Source organism: Ammodytes marinus, assembly GCF_949987685.1.
Source record: "Ammodytes marinus genome assembly, chromosome: 15".
Lineage (NCBI taxonomy): Eukaryota > Metazoa > Chordata > Actinopteri > Uranoscopiformes > Ammodytidae > Ammodytes > Ammodytes marinus.
In genome coordinates this window covers 21300276-21325619 of record NC_137219.1, presented here as the reverse complement: position 1 = coordinate 21325619, position 25344 = coordinate 21300276, and the positions used below count along the sequence as shown (strand labels likewise).

The window sequence follows — 25344 nt, the reverse complement described above, 5'->3', positions numbered from 1 at the left end:
CTGGGCGCTGTCCCTCTCGTAGCCATGGACATATCCCACCTGCGCGCGCCTCTCTCTCTCTCTCTCTCTCTCTCTCTCTCCCTCACTCTCTCCCTCACTCTCTCTCTGTGTCTCTCTCTCTCTGTCTCTCTCCCCCTCCTCTCTCTCTCTCGGCCACTTAAAATCTCTACTTGAAAGTGCGCTCGAGACGAGAGTTGTTGTTTCTTCAGCCTGGTGGTGCCACGCGCGAGCCTCACCGTCACCACCACCGTAATGCCTCGAGGATTCTTGGTGAAGAGAAACCGGCGGTGTTCGGGCTCGTACCGCTCACGAAACAACAGCAATAATAACAAACAAGTTGCATATGATGGCGACGGGAACAACGGCGAGAACTCAAAACCGGAGTCGGCGAAGACAAACGATGCGTTGAATGTTAACCCATTTGAACAGCGTCCCGTGTCCCAGGAGGAATCCGCCTGCGTAAGAGCGGCATGGAACCCGCACGTGGAGTCCGCGCTGGAGGCAGAGGCAGACCGGCTGCGTGCGCAGTTACCGGACACCGGAGAGGAGCAGGTGAGCGAGGTGGACGTTTTGACTCCCGACGAGGACTTCTCCTGCTTCTTCGCACACCCTCCTTTAACGGAGTCTTGCAGCCCCGTTAAACCAGTCGGGACGAGACTGATGGAGCATCAGCGCGAGGCAGGAGAGAAGCAAGAGCCGTTGTTCCAAGCAGCCAGGTGCCTGACAGCATCCCCTGAGCTGCCGTTCCTGGTGAGTTCCTCAACTCCCACCTCGGTGTCCGCTTCTATCGAGAGGCTCCTCGCGAGCAGCAGCAGCAGCAGTAGCCGCAACGCGCAGCCATCATCATACGGCCACAGTGGCAAATATGAGCCCGGTATGGGTCACGCGCACTTGTTCCCGCCACTTACACTAGTGATGAACCAGGAGCAGCATCAGCAAGCAGCGAGAAAACGCCCCTACCTTGATTCAGACCAACGCCTGAACAGCAGCAACAGACTCAACAACAACAAACAGCCCTACCCAAAGAAAGCCAAAGTCAACCGGAAACTTAACTTCGAGGATGAGGTCACGACCTCGCCGGTGTTGGGTCTGCGGATCAAGAAGGAGACTCCTGAGTTGAGGAGAGCGCGCGAGAAATCTTCCTGTTCTGGGAACCGGCCGCTGGGTGAGTTCATCTGCCAGCTTTGCAAAGAGGAGTACCCCGACCCGTTCTCCCTCGCGCAGCACAAGTGCTCCCGCATAGTGCGCGTGGAGTACCGCTGTCCCGAGTGCGACAAAGTCTTTAGCTGTCCCGCTAACCTGGCCTCCCACCGCCGCTGGCACAAACCTCGCCCGATTAACAACCAAGATGCTTCGACCAACAACAAGGGCCAGCCGTTAAAAGAGGCACGAGGGCTCATTCAACAGCACGAGAGGCTCGCGCTAGAGACGGAGGGCAAAGAGAACGAGCTGCTGCGCATAAACACCAATCAGCACCACGCAGCGCTGGACAGTTCCCGGGTCAGGCGCGAGCCATCCCTGCTGCTGCTCCACAGTAGTCGCTCTCGAGACAGCCAGGACCGCGACGTCAACAGCCTCGCGCTCCCTCCTCACTATGACCCCGCGCTTCATTACCGGAACCCGGTTGAAAGCTGTCTAGACTTTCAGCAGCACGGGAGAGCGGCAGACAGTCCGCCCACGAGCCTTCTTCTACCAAACGGCAACCCGGAGGAGCCGCGGCAGCAGCAGCCGTCACTTTCGCACCCCCTTCCTTTACCGTTCGTCCAGTCGTTACCCGAGGAGGAAGTGTACGAGTGTCGGTACTGTGGGAAGAAATTCCGCCGACAAGCTTACCTGAAGAAACACCAGGCTGCGCACGAGGCGGCAGCGCGAGCGTCTCCGCCCCCGTACGGCCAAGTGGCGCGCGAGAGCAGCGCCTGCGGACAGAGCCAGGTGTTCCTGTGTCACCTGTGCGGCGCGCGCTTCCCGTCGGTTGAAATCAGGGACAAGCACCGTCTGTGGCATGCCATGAGGGACGAGTTACTGGCAGGAGCGCTGGGAGGACTGAGGCCAGATGTTTACCACGCGCAAGGTGAAGATAGCGTCACCGAACAGCAGCAGATCTTCACGTGCAAGCACTGTCCGTCCACGTTCTTCAGCTCGCCGGGGCTCGCGAGACACATCAACAAGTCTCACCCGACCGAGAACCGGCAGGTGATGCTGCTGCAGATGTCCGTTCGACCGTAAAACGCGCACGAGAGACAGACACACTCAAACAAGGCAACTGGACTGATTGGGGGGAATTATCATTGAGTGTCATTATGGGGAAACTATTTAGTCTGTTTTCATGGTCTGTTCTCTCTCTATTGTAGATCGGACTTAGGCCCGCTTCTTTCAGTTGTGGTCAAAAAGATAACAGTTGACAACTGTGTGTTCCAAAAGAGGGATTACGGTTGAGTCACTTTGCATTTTGTCTAAAGGTCAGTAATAATCAGACACTAGAACGACGCAAATGCCGTCTGTCCATGGTCATGGAACTTTCTGATACGATTAAGCAAAAGTAGACCAAACGTTGCTGAAAATAGGCAACAAAAAAAATCATTCCCCGTCTAATATACTGGAGCTGTCAGTGGTGCTGAAACCATGTCCACAAACACAACTGGACTGCTCTGTTTACGCACAGGTTTATACGCCCTTCATAACAAGCATAACTGTAAGATTATCACACTGAGGGAAGCTATGACCCCGTTTTTTTTTAAAAAGGATAGCGAATTTTTTTCTTTTAAGGTAAATATGGGACAGTCCCATTCAGTAGACAGTTGACAGATTGCTGTTGCATAGGCGAGAAAAAACAAAAAACCTGGTGGATGATTATAAAGATATATAGACATCTGAAAATAGCGGCAAATTAAATTAAAGTGAACCTTGTTTAAGAAGGGCTATTTCATTTGTTGAAATCTTTTGAGAAAAATACATGATCTCTCAATATTAAAATTGTTGTGGAGGCGGATGCCACAAGTCAGACATTGTTTCTATATTTCCATTCAGATAATGTTGAATCCGTATTGGCACACTTTTTTTCAGCTTGTCTGTTAATCATTTGAGTTTCAAACACAGTTTGACAGAAAGAGGCATTTGGATTATAACTCGAAGTAAGATGGAACTTTTTTTTTATTTTTTTACATACAATGATTGACAGACTTCTAAACTCATGCTCAACATATTTCTGTGGCAAAGTAGCCTTATACTGAAGCGAGGAGGAGTCTGATGTGTTACATTACTTTCTGGTATAATATGTAGGGAACTGTAATTACATTTTGGAAGTGACCTTCCTTACCCCCCAATAACTGGAGACAGAATAGATGTCCTGACTCGCTTTCAAATACTATTTCATGTACAGTGAACAATAATATGAAACAGAAAATAATCAGACATACCATAATATGCCTTTTATAGTTAATGTGCCAGTGAACTTATCAGCTATAAAATATTTTCATACAGAAATGGAACATTTATTGTTAGTACTGCTAGTAAAACGTCTTTCGTCTTAATAGATTATAAATTAGTGTTATGAAATGTTATACAAATGCCTTCCCAATGCTTTACATGTAATTGTGGTTCTATGAAGCCTATACAGTACTATTTTGATATGTTTGAAGTTGAATGTGAAATCTATTCTAAATTATTGTCAATAAATGTTAATACAGTATGATCAACAAGGTGACCTGCCCCGTCAACTTATTCATGGTTCAACGCAGGTACACACACACACACACACACACAATATGAACTGGTACAGAAGTCAGTGGTACGAATCATTTATTTTTTAAATTCCATCATCGCACATCCAAGCTCCTCCCTGTGTGTCCAAAAGAGACGTTACACATTTACAGCTCCGACAGTAACATCGTTTGAGGAGTGTGTGTGTGTGTGTTGTGATACAGCTCTTACATGATCAACACATGCAGTCAATACTGAACTGGTGTCATGCAGTATGTACAGTCAGTAGTTACATACATACATCAGCCTCGTCCCAAACTAACGTCAAGACACCGAGCTTAACCTGTGTCCCGTCCACAGCCCCGCAGCATGTTCAGAGCATCCATCCACTGAGGCACATTAGCTCCACACCCACAGTATATTAAAGAGGGGACGTTTCTGCATTTCTTTTATATGGCTGCAGTAATAATTTTTTTTTTTGGACAACTAGAGTTGTCTGATTTGGGTCAAAAGGGCTGAAATATTTTTTCCTGAAAATCCGAGTGAAAATCCTCTGGACATGACAGCCCTCGGGGTAGTTCATATGGTTTTCATACGTCTAAAGACTTTGAGTAACTTCGGTTTTCCATTGATTTTGGTTGCTGCTGCTAATCAGGGTTTTACGGAGTCACACATCTGAGCTCAGAAATGTTGGTGAAAAGCAATCTTCTTTACATTATTCTAAATCTGTAAAACAAAACAAAAATTGTACCAAATTAAATTCCCCTCACTTCCCCCTGAGACCTAAAAGCAGCATTATGACTCCAGTCCTCATATGGATTGACTAGTATTTGAACCAAAGCATATCCAAGCTTGCAGTGTGCTGGAACACAGTTTGGGATGTAACCATTCAACAATAGAGACTAGTTGGTGTCAGGTGAGCTGCAGTCTATGTGCAGCGAGTGCAGTGGGGCTACTGGGACCACGTGCCTCAACCAAATCAACGATGCTTCAACCTCAGCAATATTAAGAAATGTTACAGCCACACTTTATAAAGGGAAAACTCAAATGTCAGCTGACTTCAAATATTCACACACAAAGTAACACCAATAATCTGAATTTGACTTCATTTTACAATGGCACATTTCTAAAAGAAACTATTTCAGGTGCAAAAAGATTTAAATTCCCTTTCCTCTGTGGAGAATCTATGGATGAACTTAAAACAAACAACGTGCAACAGTAACAGAAAATACAGCTGTGAATGTGCTTAAAATGTTGAACTCAGATCTAGATTTTCAAATACAGATCTTTGAATATTTGTATGTTTCCATAACTGGGGACCAGGCCATGGAAAAAGGCAATAATGGAGACAAAACAAAGCTATTGTGAAATGGTTCAATCCTGATATAACATGGAAAACCACAGCTGTGACATTTTCTAAAGAAAAACCCCTGACGTATTAGAACCATGAGAGCCGATTTGAGACCTTGTCAGTTTAATGTGAGTGAACGGATGGAGTGCTGAAATGATGGCGGTGAGTACATGAAAATCATCTGTGGTAGTGTTACATGTTTTTGTATTGTGATTACAAGCTGATGCACACAGGACTGGAACTGGGGACAAGTCTAAATACAAAAAGAAAGAAAGAGAGAAAGAAGGAGCAGCACAGAACCATTCACGTTTAAGTGATGAGTTGCCATCTCTTTCCTTTCTCTCCTTCTTTGGCCTTTGGAAATACAGTGACCCGCATTTGGACACTTTTTTTCCCCCTCCTCCAGTACGCAACTAAACTAGCCCTGCATCAAAACACACGTCACATGTTAGAACAAGAAAAAAAGATATGTCGACAGTGAAGAAGAGTCTCTGTGCTACAATGAAATTATGGAGAAAAAAGTGCAAACTAGCTATGAAAAGCAAAAATAACAAAAAAAAAATAAAACGTTGAAGCATAAAATCTTGTAGTGTAGAACCATTTTTAAACAGGTGGAACCACAGTTTGGCTTTGGCAGCTATCCTCACATAACAGTATATACACAACAAGCCTCCTCACACACTGTACACGCTCTTATAGATGTTCTTATATCTACTATATATATATATTTATACTCATACATATATAGACATACAGAATATATATATAGTCAAAAAGGAACAAATGAAGAAAAGCCGTGGTTCCATTGCATCAGATAGATAGACAGACACTGAACTTAGAAATACAGCAACCGTTCCTGTTCGAGTCAGAAAACTGAATTTACAGTCAATAAAATAAGGACAAAAATAAAATAAAAAAATATGAAAAATAAATGCAGCGAAGTAAATCAGTGCTTGTCCACATCTTACAGCATGATGAGCACACACAAAAAAAACCATCTGAACTAAATAGGATATAACAAGTGCTTCCTCTTTGATCAGTAACTCGTGTTCGTTCTCTAGAAAGCTCTTTTCCTCTCCCTCCATCATTCCTTTAACACTGTTCCTCACATCGCTTGACTCGAAGTGTCGGCTTTCAGTCCCAGAAGTTTAGGGAGGGGGAATAACAAAGAGATTTTTTTTTTTGGCTTTAAAGTGTTGCCACATCTGTGATGACAGGTTTTTATAAATTCATCTTTTATGTTGGCAAATGATTAGTTTTTATCAACATGTTATTGGGACTGAGTAGAAAGCGACCCTTGCCCTCACCTCAACAGGTCTGAACATTACAATAAAAATAGACTTCTTGTCTTGCTCTCTCCATGCAACACTATAGGTGCAATCACTTTCATATCAAAACGCATGTTTCAGTCTGTACACACATAGGCGCACGGACTATAATACAAATATACAGATTTCCCCCATAGCAACGGTATTTTGTTTCACTTTGCTCTGCAGTCTGGCCTTACTGGATGTGCTGTGCAGCGTATATTGTGGCACACAAAAGCGTTTTGCAGTCGCTGGCTACATTGAAGTTTGTTCAATTTTTCTAACATGGCACAGATTATTGTGAAGTAAATACTGGACTGCTTTCTAATGTGTCAAAGACCGGCACTGGTTCAACTTGAAACCAGGTTTAAAAAAAAATAAAAATTTTAGACAGCAAAGCTAAGTACAAGTTCAGCAGCTGAGGGAGCAGTTTGGACATAAAAGCTACAGTAATACAGTATATAGTCCACAGAACACTATGAGGTGTGTTTTTGAGAGAGGCCAGTGGTCTGGTCAGAGCATCATCATGGCCGGGCGGAGGAGCTCCATGCCAAGTCAAAATCCTACTGACAACCCCCCCAGATATTTTCAGCTCAGTCCAACTTTATATTTTTTCCCCCCGTTGACGACGAAGCGATGGAGCATGAAGAGTCAGTTTGGGACTATCGGCCGTGTTAAAGCCTTTTAGGTCTTATTGGCCGATCCGGAGGAACGTCGCAGCTTCATGGACATGCGACTCTTGCTAGTCCGGGGAGACATTGGGGACGCCTGGTCGCTCCCGGCCTCCCCAAGAGCCGGACTTTCTCCCCGAAGAATCTCTAGGCAGGAGCCTGAGGAAGAGGGTGGGACGGGGTGTGCCAGGGAGGACGGGTGAGGGGCCGGAGAGGGTGTGAGGAGGGTGGATGAAAAAGGGGAGTCAGGAGGGGGAGGGAGGTAAATATGAGCAGAAAAGGATGAAGGGACAATGAAAAATATCACTCAAATCCCACCCCATTATGGTCTAACTGAGCCAGACTGGACAAACTTCTACTGTCACTCACACAGGCAGGACAGATAGACAGACAGACAGACAGACAGACAGACAGACAGACAGACAGACAGACAGACTAACAGACAGGACAACAGACACACAGAAGGGACGACAGACAGACACAGAGCTAGAAAGACAGGCGATGTATGAGCTAAATTTTCTTAATCAATAAAATCCTTAAAAACACCAACAGAAGTTGAGATTTCCTATCCTAACACACATTATGTAAAGGTGCATTCAGCCATTCCAGAGAACGCTTGTCGTCAAAATATCTGAATATCTCCTCATGATCCACTACCGTTACGTACTGTGTGCACGCTGATTTTTCTTTTTTCTTACAGAACCAAGGCTATATAATAACACTGGATTTCTTTCCAGCACAAGGCCAAGCTGAGCAGACTGGGCTTTTTGGAAGGCGGGGCTTAAAGAGACAGGCTCTAAAAACGGAGCGTTTCAGACAGAGGCGGAAAATAGGAGATTCAGCAATGGCACTTAGAGAAATGTAAAGGTTTGTTTTGGACACCACACAATGTTTTTAGACACCTAAATTACAAATTTCGAACCTAAAAATTAGCATATTATGTTGCCTTTTAACGCAGAATTTAAAAAGTTATTTCTACAGTGGCTGCTGGGAAACAAGACCCAAATATGCTATTTAAAAAGATACTCCGGCGAGAAGAGTACTTGTCTTTACAGCATACCATTCACAGCTAGCATGGAGAACCTTCTGCTTCAGACCCTTCCCTTTCACCCTGAGCAGGTTAAAGCTGTCTAAAGGTTTAGGGACCATCAAACACATGACACTATGCTCCTCTGGAGAGGATAGGAGAGAAGAGGAAGAGGAAAGGAGATGGACGGAAAGGAAAAAAATAAATTGGCAGAGAGGAAAAGGAATAAATCATAGGAAAGGGCAAAGGAGCAGTTCAGGAGAGTGAAGGAGGAATGGCCAAAGAAAAGGAAAATTGAAAAAATGAATAAAGACGAGGAATAAAATGTTGCCACACGTATAGAGAAAAACAGTTGAATATATTCAACGTACATGACAGACACAAATAGACAGTACACACAACACTGAACACAACATGTACACACATAATGATGCAAAAAACAGTTAGCTCATCCCCACCACTATGATTCTTATAGCCAATGTGACATTAAAAACAACAACTTTAATATTAGTTTCAAATGAAACATTCAGTCAACGTGCCGCTATATTAGATATGCTTAATTTTACAGAAAGAGTGTGTGTGTGTGTGTGTGTGTGTGTGTGTGTGTGTGTGTGTGTGTGTGTGTGTGTGTGTGTGTGTGTGCAATGCTACATCATATCAAAACCGGGAAGAGAGGAGCATACAAAGGGTTAGAGGTAAAGCTTCACCAGACCGAGTGTGATGTCGCAGGTTAACAGAACAAAACCAGGAAACATTAACAGACAAGTGAACCAACAGGAGAGGAGAAATCTCACACTGTTAGAAGGACGCGTCACTTTCACCCTGCCACCCAGTGTAGTTTGGTATGAAGCCCAACTCATTGTTAAAGCAATGATGGAAATTGCAGTGACTTCAATAAGCCTATTCCTCAGAAAGGCAAACATGAACGTTGAAGCCTGTTGTTAAAGGTGTCATCATAAGTAAAGATTTGTTTTCGGATTTTTCAGGTTTAATTAAACATGTCACTTAGAGTCAATATGTTCTGGCCTATTGGCTTAAAGTTGCACTTATCAATATTTTAATATTAATAAGAGGATTCTGACCCGACTGTGCAGTAACACCCAGCTCTAAGGAGCATTTTAGGTAAGGGGTTTAAGTTCCAGTCTTCATTATAGTTAGCAACTATCTAGTGAACATAGTGGAGTTTTATCAGCTAAAGTTGGAGACCAAAACAACACAAGAAAGAGGGTGTGTATTGGATTTAAATTGAACAGGTAGACACAAATACAACTTAAAAGTGCTAGCTGTTTGCATACAGCTTCACCATACAAATGTTATAAGGTGATAGATGTCGATATTCTTTTTGCAGCTTTATCCACTGCCCAAAGTGGCCGTAACATGCAGATTTGTTTGTACATGTGAGAAGACAGCAATCATCCTCAGGTGCGCACCAAAAGTGGACCGAACAAGCGAAACCGAGACCTTGTTAAAGAGGTGGTCTTGGTACGATTCCAAACAAACTCTGGTGCAGTCCATTTGTGGTGAGAACGTGAGCCCGACCAGACTGTAGTACTGTATTTGCGGAGTATTTTTGGATTAAACGAGCGAACATTGAATATAGCAGGTCAGGAACTACATTATTTCTACCGCCCCCGACACATCTGACCAATGTGTAAAATGAACGTTCTCATGTGGCTTATGCCACTGTATTTTGGTTCGCTTCGGACTATAGGAAAAAACTAAACGTGTATAATTCTCGGATCTGATGCAAACCAAGGTAGCGAACTGGAACTAGACAATCAGGTGTGAAACTGCCCTAACATTACACCTTGTGCTCCTATAATGAAACTGTTAATTATCTCATCCCTGTTACTCTGGTAACATAATGAGTCACACCAAACTACACTCCAAGATGAGCTGAAAATGACACTTCCTTTTAAATATCGTGGGACTAAAAACACATGCAGACCTGCTTTAACTGTGAAAACAAAGGAGAAAACAGAGAAAATTGTGCGAAAACACAGTATGGCGGGGGATTCGGAGGAAAGCATAGGTTAGGCTGAAATGTAAGTAGGGAGAGCCAATCAGAACGGGGCATGTCAATCATGTGACCAGGCTTACCTTTTAGCTATAGACAAGTGAGACATTACGATCTAAAGGAGGGGGGGAACAAAAAAGATAAAAGAAGAAAAAAGGAAAAAAAAAAACACAGAAACAAAAGTAAAATGAAAAAAAAAATGTAAACAAAAGAAATTAAAAATAGTTTGAAAAAAATAAAAATAAGTGAAATGAAAAAAGAAAAACAGAAAGAGAGAAGAATGTTTGATCATTGTGCTGTTACGGGAGGGGAACCTGGAGGTTAATTTGAGCAAGGTTTATTTCAGAGCACAGGATTTTACATGTGCCCTCTAGACGTCAAAAAACACAATTTGAATACTGAACTTTGGAAATAATATGCCTTATAGGACTAATATAGTGGATAAACTACAAATATGGCTATATGAAATGATAATATATCATTATCTCACTACCATTTTGATCCTGTGCTCTGAAATGACATTTTGGGGCTGAACAACACATTGACAACCCAACAAAGAGCAACACACTATATAACATACATTACTCTGAATGAGATATGGGAAAAAAAATAGCATCCCAGGTTGTGTTCAATGTTATTCAGCCTCAAAGTAGGTTGATTATTATAGAACAACTATTAATCATTTGGACACAAAATCAGGTGAGATGAAGAGCAGCTGGCCATGGAAAAAAACAGTGATCAATTACACACATATTTAGACAAACACTCAGTCACACCTCTGCAGTGAAGACACAAAGAAAGACATTATGTAACTGTCCCCGTATATTAATATACTGATAGGTGACTAACACGTCACAGCTGTGTTCCTTTATGCTTTGTATATAACACATCTTTATAAAGCAATGTATGGCTATGTGTGTGGAATTACATTATTGTAAATAATTGCCATGCAGAATAATTGGATTATGTCTGAGTCAGAGGACAGTACACAATTTTAAATTACACTTAAGCGGCATATTACGGAAAAAATTATCAGTATCCGTTGTCTAAACTTAAACTAAACAGGAGACATTTGAGATACAACTCTGCATTTAAAAAAAAAAGAAGACAGAGGGAGATTCTTGATGGTTTGTAGTGGACAATCCAACATTCATTATTTCATAGTACTTAAAAAAAGTGAGAAAAAAAACTGTATGCTTTGGTTGAGCGTTATTTACCTTTCAAATATTTTTAGGATAGGATTCTTAGAGTAAATTAATTGAGAATTAATGTATGAAAGTGAATATCTGAATATCCCAAGAATTGAGTAAAATATTTATATTGAGTCTCTAGTATGTTGACTTAAATGTCTTTCTTTTTTTCTCGTTCTAAATCATCCCAAAGATTTGTTTGTGGCCAGATTTGACCACTTGACAAGCAGTTTGCAGGTTGCATAAGACACTGAGGTTGAAGGGTTGATTGACAAGTGGACAGCTGCAGTAGTAATTTAACATGTGTGTGGTTACAGGAGGTTTGACAGAGTGGGTCTTTACCTGTGTCTGAGGGCAGGTGTGTGCAGGGAGCGGGGCTGTAGACCCGGGCTGCGTAGTCCTCAAAGGTGGTGGGCTCCTGGTGGTGCTCCACGATGGTCTCTAGGTAACGGGATCGCTCCTCATAGCTGAGGTCAAAAGGTCAAGGAGAAAACCCCCCCCAAAAAAAACAGATAGAGATGGAACACTAGAAGGGCAATATAACACAGATAGAATGTGGTGGAAGATGGTAAATTAAATAAAACAAGAATACCCTTGATGTCGACAGTTATCTCACATTAGGTTTGGAGAAATTAATAAGAAGAACTCTGTGTTACAAATTGGAGGGGTCCAGTTTCGAAAGACATTACAAATTTTAACCGTTATAAAAGTCTTGTCTATTTTCAAAAATAAATAAATACATTTGCAAGTAAAAAACTAAACATGGGTGATTTTAACACTGAAAGCTCAAAAAAAAAAAAATGAAAGGGGTTACAAGCTTCCGGACATTTTTCTATTAAATAACAAGAACAAAATCACTAGGATAGAGCAGAAAACAGAAGAGAAATGAAAATGACATACTGCAGCTAAAAAAAAAAGCACATCAAGGGAAAAACGGAAGAAAAGACATACAGTATAATGAAATAAAATGAGCAAACAGCTTTTTTTTTTCTCCATACAAAACTACAATCTCCATACAGTTTGCAACGCAGGTATAGTTAACTCCACGTATCCAATCTACTGAGAACGCTGCCAACCAAAGCCCTGTAATCACTGGCTATTACAGCCTTCAGCAATGAATTCAATGAGAGAGCCGCAGCCTGGATTGAGCAGAGAGCGCAGTAAATGGAAACCAGGACTTCAACTGTCCATCTATTAGAGATAACCTCATTGATAGAATGACATTTACCCCCTCTTCCTTAGTCCTAGTCATACATCCAACCATAATGACAGCCCTATGCAGCCACACACACACACACACACACACACACACACACACACACACACACACACACACACACACACACACACACACACACACACACACACACACACACACACACACACACACACACACACACACTCCCAATAGCATTACCATTTGCTCAGTGAGCTCCAATAACCAAGGATTTTCAATGAGAGCAGCGTGTGTGTGTGTGTGTGTGTGTGTGTGTGTGTTTGATAAGATTGGTTGTGAACAGGCACAATGTGTGTTTGTAAGTGCATGTGTCCCTGTTTGAGTGTGTGATGGGATTAGGCCAATGAATCTTCAGAATGAAATCTGTGTTTTTCTACCTCTGTGTGTGTGTGTGTTTTTGTGTGCACATTCTGAATGGGTCAGCCATCTGTAATAGCGCCCATGGGTTTTCTATTGGGTTAGAGAGCAGGTCTATGGGCCTCAGAAGGAGAAAGATTCAGGTCTAATGGTAACTGATCCAGTTAGAGACAATGATAATAACAACAATATGGCTCCTTCAAAGTAGGGAGACAGACAAGCGCTGGCAGACTGAGAGAGTGTGGGGGGGAGAGCAGAGCAGGAGGGTGGGGGGTGAAACTTCAATAAACTTCGGACGGATGACACAGTTTTTCCGAACGTTTTACTGTAATTTCAAGACGTCTCGAAATAGCTACTGTTTGCGAAAATATTCTTCTCACTTAATCCTGACGCAAGCCAAGGATGTGAGGGAGAAGGGGAGAAGTGAGGGAACAGAGGTGGGAGAGAGGGAGGGACGGAGGTGCAAAGAAAGCAAAACTCAAGAGGGAGGAAGAGAAGTTGTAAAAAGACGGGGAGGAAATGGCCACGGTGAGGAGGAAAAGCAGGGTGAGAAGCTGCAGTGAGCCACAGAGGAGATGAGAGAGGAAGGAGGGTATTAAGGTATCAACACGATGTTGTGTGAGCATGTGTGTGTCACAGAGTTAGGAGCAAAAATCACACAGAGAGCGTGGAGCCAGCGCCTCTCACACCGAGTCTCTGTGTGATCTCGCCGTTTGCCTTTTCCTGCTCCCCTGCATCACACTTTCTCTCACCAAAGGGGGAAGAGTGTGTGTGTGTTTGAGGGGGAGAGACTTGTGGATGTAACGCAATTAAGGAACACTCTACTCCTGCAAACATCACACAATAATAATTTCTTTGTATCATGTGTAAATATGGTGTGGCAAGGAAAATCTCAAAAAGTCTCAGAGAGGGTAAAAAGGTTTAAAGGTCACCTATTGTGCAAAATTCACTTTTTCAACATAAAGACGGTGTGAGTAGAGACTCCCCAACTATGGGAAAAAACAACCTTCCGTTTTTTGTTCCACGTTTCAGAAAACATTTGTTCAAAAACCCCAGTCCGATTTCTTTACCTGTATGACATCATAGGAGTAAGAGCAACGCCCCCTCATTACCAACCTAACTTAGCACTACCTCCACCTGGGATAAACAGACCCCCCCCCCCCCTCCCCCAAAGGAAAAAATATTCCTCTGAATCTAACCGGCAGCTACATTAAAGGAGCTGTAAGCGGAATGGTTCTTTTAGCTAACTTCCTGTCAGTTACTGCAGTTAGCAGTCCCCTCGCTAGTCCCTACGTAACCACATTAATGCATTGCGGTCTTCAAGCAGCAAGTTATCTAGCATCATCTCAGATCCATAAGTGTGATAAAACCGGATAAAACATGATAAAAATCATCAAAGGGAAGGATTTTTACCTGCTCCGCCATTGTAGGCGCATACACATTCACCCATCTGTTGCTCTGGCGTGCACTGGCAGTGAGACCATGGAGTGTATATGTATATATGAGTGAGACGAGTGACGGTTTGTAGCGTTCTCTCTCCTGATTGGATAAAAAAAATCGGGATACTACAACATTTTATTTGGGCTATTACTGCAAATCAGAATGACTTGGAGACCTGTGATATGACGTCCGCACTCTGTTGAAGTGATTGCTGTAGGAATATGGAGTGATATAACACATATATTAACACAAATAAACCGCTCACTTCACCTTTAAGGGCCAATCAGAGCAGACATGGCTTTTTGGAAGGAGGGGCTTAAAGAGACACTCTCCAAAAACGAAGCGTTTCAGACAGAGGCTAAAAAGAGGAGATACAACAATGGCACTGTGATAAATACAAAGGTTTTTTGGACACTAAACCATGAACACAGTTTCTAACAGTAACCCAAATTATAATTTTGAACCGGAAAATGAACATAATATGTCACCTTTAAAGAATCTACAGAGGCAGGAGGGAAGCTGAACGAAAGAAAGAGAAGAAAATACACTGATATGGTAGCACTGCTGACATAAAAAGACAGGAACATCACTTTGCTTTCTTTCTCTCTGTGTGTCTGCCTCCTTTATATCACCCTCCCTCTTTTCATCCCCTCTGCGGGGGGTTAGTGCCTGTGGCCTTAAGTGATGAGGGGCTGAGGCAAAACCTTTACATGAGCGGTGCTATCACCTTCATATCTCTAATACTTACAAGGCCACAGCGGTTGCTCATTAGACATTTAGCAGCTGGGTTGAGCAGTGGGCATGTTTTTCATTGATATTACATGTTACCATAGGAAAGGCACATGTCTTGATAACACAACTAACGATTGGCTGAACTACTTCTCAGGGATCTTGTTTTGTGCATGCTGCCCCACTGTCATGGCTAACTGGGACACTTGAACAGAACAAAGAACACCATTAATGTTATAAGCTATTAACAGCTGTGCCTTTTTTCCCCCTGCTGCGACAAGTCTAACCGTCTCCCGTGGAAAAGGGCGCATACATGCTAGGAACAATTGATACTGCTAACAGAGGAATGAGGGGACTGTCAGTCAAGCATGGCCACGAGCCGTCTACCAAATCTCTCCCCCTGTAGTAGTAAGTAACTCAGTGTTTTACTTTACAGTGGCCAGTTAGTTCAGATTTATGACAGCTATGAATGAGGATGTTCATTTTTGTGTCTTGAACATAATGAATAGTGGGATTGTAGGCAAAGACAAACACACACTTATTGTTTCATTAATGGGAATTTTCCCAGCGCTACAAACTGCTTTAATTCCCCCCTCTTAATGCAATCACTTGAATACAATAAATGGTTAATATGCAGTGTATGTGGGCTTTAATAACAAGTTAATCAGTCATGTATATCAAGCTAACTGCCTTGGCTGCTGGCAAAAAATAAAATGAATAAATGTTTTTTGCATAAGGGGATTTTTACAGGGAAATGGTGGCTGGCACAAAATGTGGCTTTTATTTTGGACTAATGCCACTTCCACATCTGCCATCCACTAACAATTCTGACATTTAGCAGCAGTGCTAAAGCTTTCAAATCGCATCAGATTTTTCCGTGTAGTTATTATTTTATCCTACAGTTTGCTTAACTTTGTTTCCTAATCCTGATCCTATCCTATTGTGAGCTGTAAAACCCAGTGAGAGGCACAGAGTGAGAGAGAAATAAACTTGGCTTGACAGTCACACGTCGCTGCCTTTATCCACCCATCCCTCCCATCCACCCAAATGGCACTATGAAATCACTATGAAATCTACTGTAATTGAATTTCCGATGGCTCCTCTTATGAAGTCGTTAGCAGAAAAATATCTCTCTCTTTTGGAGAACGAAAGTGAAAGAAAGAGGTTAAATTATTTGGGAGAAAGAGAGAAAAAGGAGAAAAAGCGGAGCAGAGAAAGGCAGAGAGGAGACAGGGGGCAGATAAAATAGGTCTTTTGTGTCGAGTCACAAACTCATTTTCCTGTGCGTGGCTGAAAAGAGAGGAGAGAGTGAAGAGTTGGTGCCCACTCCGGCTCCTACTCTCTCTCTCTCCCTCTCTTCTCTCTCTCTCTCCATTCCAGCTCTTTTCTCTCTCTCTCTCCCGCAGCGCAGTTCATTGTGGCGCTGTTCGACTCCTGCGATCACTTGAGACGGATGGGTACGGGAGGACGTGAAAGGGAGCTTGTTAGCGCATTAGGAGCTGGGTCCACCGCTGGGATGTGTGTGTGAGTGTGAGTGTGAGAGAGCGCGCAACAAAGTTTATCAGAAGGCTTGAGTGTGTTCATAGAATATGGTGTGAACATACTGCCTATATGTAGCCACACATGTGACTGTAAAGGGATTACTAAGTGTCAAACCCACTAATAATGATGTTAACATGACCCAGAACCTCAATATATATATTGTTTTAACTTTAATCTATATGCTGTTTCACATTCAAAAAGAAAGCAGACTTTTTGAAAAACGGTAAGGATTCAAACCTTTCCCCAGTCAGTGTTGCATTAGAGACGTTGAAGTCCTTACAAATGGGAAAATGATGTCGGGAATATAATTGAAAAACAAAACATTTCAATAAGTGGCCTAGGACGTGAAATTGAAGTGGACACAGCTGCCCGAGTGATAGAGAAATAAAAAAGATGCATTCACAGGCTCTTTCTAGAGACGGTCACCTAGTGAAATGATGCTAGAAGTATTTTTGGCATGTCACATATACCTTGAATTCAAATAGTGTGTGTGGTTTCTCTCCATGTTAAAATCAAAATGCCCTATTTTACAGACTTTTCAGCTCCCCTGTATTTGCCCAACACCCGTTTCCCAGTCCATCCAGAACTTGGTCAGCAAATGACAGGTAAAACACAGCATTGCGTTCACTAGAGCAGGACTTCGGAAAACATGAAAACCACAATCGAGTGCCACTAATGTAGGAAAACCTTCAAATACAGTGTGGCATTCTCCTGTCAGGTGAGCCATTTGGAAAGTCCCAGACCTTAACCTTACCTTAACCTAGCACACTGTATTTGGTTCAATATCCTGACTCCCTGTCTAAATTTAATGTCCTATACTGTCCACACAGCAGGTTATCTGAATGTAAATAATGGAAGAGGGGGAAACACTTGCTAGTACGTTTAGAAAGTACTTTGTGAATTCCCTATGCGGCCTTTTACACTCACTCCCCCGCTGGACGTAAAACGTGAAAAAACAGCAAAGCATTTCACGGGGAAAAATTAAGATCCAACATCTATTTTGAAATGTCAAAAAATGATATTAAAAGATCAACAACCCAACTTCTGTCCATTTCCTCAAGCTTGTTTACAAGATGCCTCTCCTCAGAAACACACACACACACATACACACTCGCTATATCTCACTCTGCATCTCACACACACACACAAACACACACACACGTACTCACCCTCTATCTGTCCACTCCACCCCAGGCATTGGAACAGACAACAGAGAGAAGGACATCAGAGGGATAATACAATTGGAAAAGCTTTACAGCGTGTAATGATAAACCTGTGCGTGTCTGCGTGTGTGTGTGTCCATGCCCAAAGGAACAAGCTAATGGGTTTATATCTTTTCTGTGATAGCAATGATATGGGGGCTCTGTGATTTCATTAGGGGTGTGTGTGTGTGTGTGTGTCCACATACGCCAAAAGATGAGGACAGAGATAGGTCGATCTAATGCACTACTTATTGTTGAGGGGCCGATGTGCACGGAAAGTACACACACACACAATCATATTTACCCCTATTCATCTGCTCTTTAACCCAATGTAAAAACAGCGACAGAGGAGCAAAGCAGACGTGATACATTAATTGGCTCTTTGTCACCCTTTGACATGTGTGTGTGAAAACACACAAACACAAAGTCTTTCCCCATCCTGTCTGTCACTGGGGAGCCCTAAAGCTGCCAGCGCAATTACAAGCTTTACTTAACTCACAGCAAAGCACACACACACACACACACACACACACACACACACACACACACACACACACACACACACACACACACACACACACACACACACACACACACACACACACACACACACACACACACACACACACACACACACACACACACACACACACACACACACACACACACACACACACACACACACACACACACACACACACACGGGTGTTGGTAGCCGTCACTGGGGCCTGAAATAATAATTCTCTGATTAAGGAGATGGATCCTTTTCTTATCTGCAGGCTCTAACAACAATTACACACAATATTCATTCTCCACTCATACCTGCGCCCGTATGAATCCCTTATAATATATGTACGCGAGGTGACGCGAATAAAAAAGGCTCACTGACATCCCCAGTGTTTACCAATTCATTTCCACCGACAGTGCTCTCAATGAGTAATGAACAATATGTTTTAACACTATAAGTAGATATGAGACGAATCAAAACCCCAAACATAATCCGTTTTATAGAACACATTATAGAACATTTTAATAAAAGAGAATATATTTATAAGAGTTCTAGATTGCAAAGGTCCATCTCGACCCTCAAGTCTTTTTCAGGTGAACTTAGAGAGCTTCTTCGTCTTCCAACAGGTGAAATTCTATCAGACACCGCATAAGGCCGTTAAGTGTGTCCATTCTGTTCTAATGTAGAAACATGGCGGTGTAACATCGCCCCACGCCCTGTTACTATGCTGATATAAAACCCTCATTCTAAGGTAATACAAATAAATATGGATTATTGTATTCCATTTCTAACAATTCTGTTCTGAGAAACACCAATTCCCTTTACGCGCTGCACCTTTACATGTGATGATTTTTTATCTTAAATGATAGTAAACTGAATATTTTGGGAGGTTTTGGACTGTTGGTTGAAGTAAACAAGGAATATGAATACTGAAAAACACCTGCCAGGATACTTATTATATGCTGTTTTCTTCTTCTTATTTCACTTTTAACAGTGATAAATTGATTGTCCTTTCTGTCTTTTTGAGGCCAAACTGAAGACGGCTGTTCAAAGCTTAAGACACAGTATGCCGGGTTGGCTCTTGGTCGCTGTGACATGCCGCCCTGAATTTTAAACACCTTGTCACATAAAAAATACTTACATTCACACAACCTCTCCGCAACATGCATTCATCACCCACACACACCAAGACACTGCAGATTAGCTTGTTTACCAGTCAGAGGGGGGTCCTGCTACCAACAAGATGTGATCAAGCCACTGATGGCTACAACTCATGTGTCTGCACAACTCTCGGTGACAAGATGCGTACGTGGGCGTGCGCACACACACACACACACACACACACGCGCACACACACACACACACACAAAGTGATTAAATTAATCATATACTTTGGCAATTATACCAAAACATCTTAAAAAAAAACACATAGAACAGAGTAATATCTAAAGGCACATCTATGAAGCATACCTTTTTTTCTCTTTGATAATTCTGAAAATAGATGTATCTTGTATCTTTACTGCTATGCTGAGCTGAAACATTGGTGCTTTTTGCTTGTGTGACACACAGCAGTTGTCTTCCATTCAGTGGAATTTGCTGTAGAGATTGTTTCTTGTTGAAACTGTTTTCTATTGTAAATTTAAATATTAAAACTCCTTTAAGCAGTGCAGTAAAGTGTTTTGCTTTGTGAAGTGTAATAAAAAGCCTGTACACCTGACAAAGTAAGGCTTACATTCACCTTCCTTTAGTCAGCTGAGAAGGAGAATGTTAAAAAGAATTTAAAGCAGAGGAAAAAACTAAAATATAATTTTTTTTAAATTTTCCCTTTAAAAAAGAAAAAGTATTGTAAATGAGCGATCCATAATTGAACACAAATACACATATTGGAATTACTCTAACATCCGTAGATGCCTTACAGACCAAAGTGTCAAAGATCATAGTGCTAGAATGTGATTGTGAAACAGATTAAAACCCTGAAAGCATCTCTCACACACACACACACACACACACACACACACACACTGACACACATTTCCCCAAGGAGAAGTGGAAGAGATTAGCTGTGACCCCTCCTCCTCACCCCTGTTCTTTTCATTTCCTCCATCTACCCGATGGGAAACAATTAACCACAATCACCTCCCCCCTCCGCACGCATTCACACACAGACTTGTTTCCATTTCCTTAACCGTGACCCAAGACACACACACACACACACACACACACCATTAACCTAATCCTAATTGTGTCATAAAACGTCAAACAGCGCTCAACGTGGGGTGCTTCTTGCAAGCGTATATGCTCAAAGAGCGCTTTGTTTTAAACGAGGAACCGATGGGCAACATTTATTTATTCTGACAGTTTAGTCTATAGTGGTTAGTTTAGTCTATAGTGGTCAACATTTTTTTCAAGCACTGGTCAATTGAGATTTTGGTCTATTTTGCTTCCATAAAGTCTTCTTTCATACAAGTATGATATATATATATATCCTGTACAACCATCTTTAACTGCTATTATCTCTCAACATTTGTTTTTCCACTAATTTGAACCAAACACCTTAACTTTCTAAATCACTTACATCAACTAGCCTGTTTCACAACTAGAAGTTTTTCATATCTATTAGTTAAAATCTTTTACCCTATACACCTGTAATGTCTCGCCTTAAATACTCTACTTTTAAAAACAAACTTGTTTTAATTCAATATCAGCAGTGGTAATTAATATCTCCCTGATTTGTTAATTGCATAATTCCATCAAATGATGCGGTAGGATGCAACCTGAAGACAGGCAGCAGTGCAGCTTTCTTTGATGTCAAACTAAAGTGAATCTTCTGTGCCTGATGGGAGCACTGGGGGCACAGAGAGAGAGAGGGGGGGGGGGGGGGGGGTGAGGATAACATGACCCCATTTCAGTATCAGCAATAACACAATGTCTTCAATTTGTAAGGTTCTGCCCTTACCTTTCCACCATGGTGAGGAACACACACTCCTTGTCACACACGGCAGATTGTAGCCTCACTGGGACAATGGTCTCTATTGTGGGAGCTGGCAAAGAGAAGCCAGGCAGGCCGCTAGGCGTTTTGGCCGCTCTCCGTGTGTGTGTGTGTGTGTGTGTGTGTGTGTGTGTGTGTGTATGGGGGGATATGGGGGATAATAGCGCAACATGCCCAGAGCTGCCATCATTTCACTGGGAACAGAGTGTGAAAGGGAAAGGCAGCAACACACACACGCACACACACAAACACAAACACAGCATCGCTATCACACTGAGCCATATGCTGACCCCAGCCTCAGAGCACCTATCTCTGCCAATCAACTACTAGAGGGGATGTCCCACACACACACGGACACACACACACACAATAGCTCTAATCCTGAGAGTGAAATATATACACACGCAACATAAACACCATAAACCATACATTGGTAAGCAGAAAGATTATATACATTTGAATTCATGCACACAAACACACACTTGCTGGAACTTGTGTGTGTGTGCTTGTATATAGAAGCTTAGCGTCTCTCCAACATTGTTCCCCAGAGCCACAATCGCCCAGGAGCAGACGGAGGACGAACACAGCTTTGCCCTTTCTCTCAGACACACACACACACACACACACACACACACACAGACACAGACAGACACACACACACACACACACACACACACACACACACACACACACACACACACACACACACACACACACACACACACACACACACACACACACACACACACACACACACACACACACACTTATCAGATGGTAGAGCTGCTGTAGCAGATGAAGCTAGGTGAATCTTGGCCAAAGTGATCGACCAGCCCACAGAGTCTGTGTTCAGAGAAAACTTCAACTTCTGATTCAACTTCTACTTGGTGAGAAGAATGACTGCAGCATTCATTTCTATCAATTTGACTTACACAGCTATATAAGAGAGTGACAGCAATGTATCAAAGAGCGGTCTGCTCTTTACCTACATCTGGTCTAATCTATGAGTTCGCAGGGGAAAATTCCATCTTTCTCTACAATCACCAAAGATTTACTGCTGTGTGGGTCAAAGACCATTTAAACCCCAGTGTTGATTGAATTTCATTGTGACATGTGAATATAGTGAGGGCTATATGGAGAGAGACTGTGTGTGTGTGTGTGTGTGTGTGTGTGTGTGTGTGTGTGTGTGTGTGTGTGTGTGTGTGTGTGTGTGTGTCTGACAGTGTGTGTGTGTCTGACAGTGTGTGTGTGTGTGTGTGTGTGTGTATGTTTGTGTGAGACTGTATGTGTGTGTGTGTTGGGGGAGTCTTGGACTGCGTTTCTTGCTGCAATGAGCTGATATGTGAGATAGAGCTGTGCCTACACACAGCTGCCCCAGCAGCCTGGCACTGTGTGTGTGTGTGTGTGTGTGTGTGTGTGTGTGTGTGTGTGTGTGTGTGTGTGTGTTGTTGGATGGCTCTAGTCATGGTGAATGAAAGATCAGAGAAAGAGAGAAGGCAGATGGACCGCCCTGAGGGCCAGGAGACAGGGAGAGAGAGGAAGACGGACAGAGAGGAGAGAGAGAGAGAGAGGGAAAGAAAGAGGAGAAAAATGCCAGTTAACCACTGACACACTTTGCCCTGCCAGCCTTCTTTCCATCCCTCTCCCCCTCCCTCCATTTGCTTCTGTGTCAGCCCGTCAGTGAGGACACTTGGTGTTAGAATGCAGCGCTGCGACTCAGACACACAGATGACACACAGCTTAATGAAGCACTTGAAGGGGCACACAAAGGCATCTAAACCCTTATGTGCAGTATTGGTGCTAATCACTAGGAATGTCTGGTCTCATGTTACTTATAACTAAAAAAAAAGTCATGCATTTGTATTTTTGCACAAGTATCCATCTCCATTGCTCCAGTTGTATTTAATGTCTGTGTTGCTTTAATATCTTTCAAACTCAGCTTCGGATGTAATGCAGCTTACAAAGTATCTTTACAAATTCAAGTCCTACCATTTTTGAAATTTCCAATACTGTATGGGCTTCACTGTGCTTCCATTTGCTTTTAGAAAACTTTTATGTTATGTATGTTCCTAGGAAAAAAAATGAAAAGTGAACTCAGCACTCTTTTCTCATTCAACTGAAACTGTATTGCATGGTGTTGTCCTCTAACTTATCAATGCGTTGTCCTGAACTTTAAAAAACTCTCTTAAAAAGGTAACCTATTAAATGCACCTTTTCTTAGCACTACCTCCACCTTTGATAAGCAACCCCCCCAGATACAAAACCCACCTGAATTTATTGTGCAGTTACCATAGATTCAGGGCCAAACAGAGCAGACTGGAGCGTTTGACACAGAGACTGAAAAGACTCAGCATCGCCACAGTTAGAAATGTAAAGGGTTTCTTGGGCACTACACTATGAAAACAGTTTCCGGTAGAAACAAACATGACAAATTTGATCTTGAAAATGAGCACATTATGTAACCTTCAAGGACTGCTATCACATCCAGTTTCTCTTAGTTTAGGACAATGAGAATGGGCAGATAGGAAACGGAAGGGAGTTTGTGAGACGGGGGAGAGAATAGAGGGGTCAGAATCGGATAGGGAGATTGAGAAAAGACAATAAGGGCCACAGAGTTAGACAAGACAGCAGTAGGAGAAAAAAAATAATGCGTACGCAAGACGTCGACGGATGATAGAACAGAGGTACAGACCTAGAGATGGAAGAGAGAGAAAAGGAAAGAGGAGGAGTGACAGAAGTAAAGGAGGGAGAGCTGGAGACAGGTGTGTGTGTGTGTGTAGCAGAGAGATGGGGAGTCAATAATGACTGATTACTGTAATTCAGCCTGTCAGAGACATCGACCTGCTGCTGCCGCCAATCAATACACACCAGGACACTCGCAGACACACACAAACACCTCCAGACGAGCAGGCGACACACGCACACACAGGCACACACACACACACACACACACACACACACACACACACACACACACACACACACACACTTGTAAAAGGTGTCTACATGTCTGCGCACATGCCTCCAGATTGCTGAAGTCACACAAAACGATACAGGGACACCGATATGTGCGAGAAGGTGAACGTTCGTGAACAAACACAGAAACACACACACGCATTCAAACACAATGGGGTCGGAGGGAGTCAGCGTGGAGCTACAGCCCCACACTGAGCCTAACAATCCCCAAAGTCTCTGTCTCGCTGTGAAGACACGGGAGAGCAAAATGGCTTCTTCAAACATCGCCTTCCCCCCCAAGCTGCCACCACTGTCTCGGCGAGCGTCACCTCCAACCCTCGCATTATCTCTCCAAAGAAAAGGAGAGAGGAATTAGAGGGGGCGAAGTTTGACAAGAGGGGTGACACAGAGCATGGCGACGGAGGACAAGAGGAGAGTGGAAATTGAGAGAGGGAGGGAGGAAGAGAGAGAGAGAGAGAGCACATTGAAGGAGGGATAAAGTAAACAAGGACAAGGACAATGCAGCACCAAGAGGAGAATTTGGACGAGATTCAACGAGTAATGACAGGAAAAGGACGGACTCGAGGGTAAATGACATTGCATTGTTCTGAATTTGAGAATGTTAGATTGGGGGAGGGGGAGGGATTTTGTTCATACTTAATTATACTTAATTCATACTCATTACTAACCTAACTTAGCACTACCTCCACCTGTGATGAACACACCCACAGATACACCTGAATATAACCGGCAGTTCATTTTAAACAGCGGTTTGATTCAGAGCCAATAATAGCAGACTTGGCTTTTTGGAAGGCAGGCCTTAAAGAGACAGGCTCTAAAATGGAGCGTTTTGGGGGCGCCCTTAGCTCAGTTGGTAGGGCGTCCCCCCCCCCATGGGCCTCGGCCAGCAGCGGACCCGGGTTCGATTTCAGCCCGCGGTCGTTCTCTGCATGTCACTCCCCTCTCTGCCCCATTTCAACTCTGTCTCTACACTATCAATAAAGCATAAACATGCCAAAACAATATCTTTAAAATGTAGCTTTTCAGACAGAGGCTGAAAAGAGTAGATTCAGCAATGGCACTGTGAAACATATAAATGTTTTTTTTCAACAATACATCCGGA

General features: G+C 42.9%; 2 protein-coding genes across 6 annotated transcripts in view; one reads left to right on the top strand and one right to left on the bottom strand.

Annotated features, from left to right (window-relative positions):
- Positions 1-252: 252 nt before the first annotated feature.
- insm2 (insulinoma-associated 2) lies at positions 253-2226 on the top strand (the record flags this gene model as incomplete). Its single annotated transcript, XM_080042282.1, has 1 exon — positions 253-2226. The coding sequence occupies one exon, from the start codon at positions 253-255 to the stop codon at positions 2224-2226; it is 1974 nt and encodes a 657-aa protein (XP_079898408.1).
- A 1581-nt stretch (positions 2227-3807) lies between these two features.
- ralgapa1 (Ral GTPase activating protein catalytic subunit alpha 1) overlaps positions 3808-25344 on the bottom strand; it is a 63980-nt gene continuing 42443 nt past the window's right edge. For 4 of the 5 annotated variants that reach the window (XM_080043056.1, XM_080043059.1, XM_080043060.1 and 1 more), the window contains 2 exons: positions 11605-11729; positions 3808-7187 (listed from right to left, as the gene is read on the bottom strand). In XM_080043056.1, the coding sequence (XP_079899182.1) occupies positions 7042-7187; positions 11605-11729 (271 nt within the window). In that variant the 3' untranslated portion in view covers positions 3808-7041. Of the gene's footprint in view, positions 7188-10155; positions 10188-11604; positions 11730-25344 lie in introns of all 5 variants that reach the window. The other variant, XM_080043058.1, reaches the window with a different exon arrangement.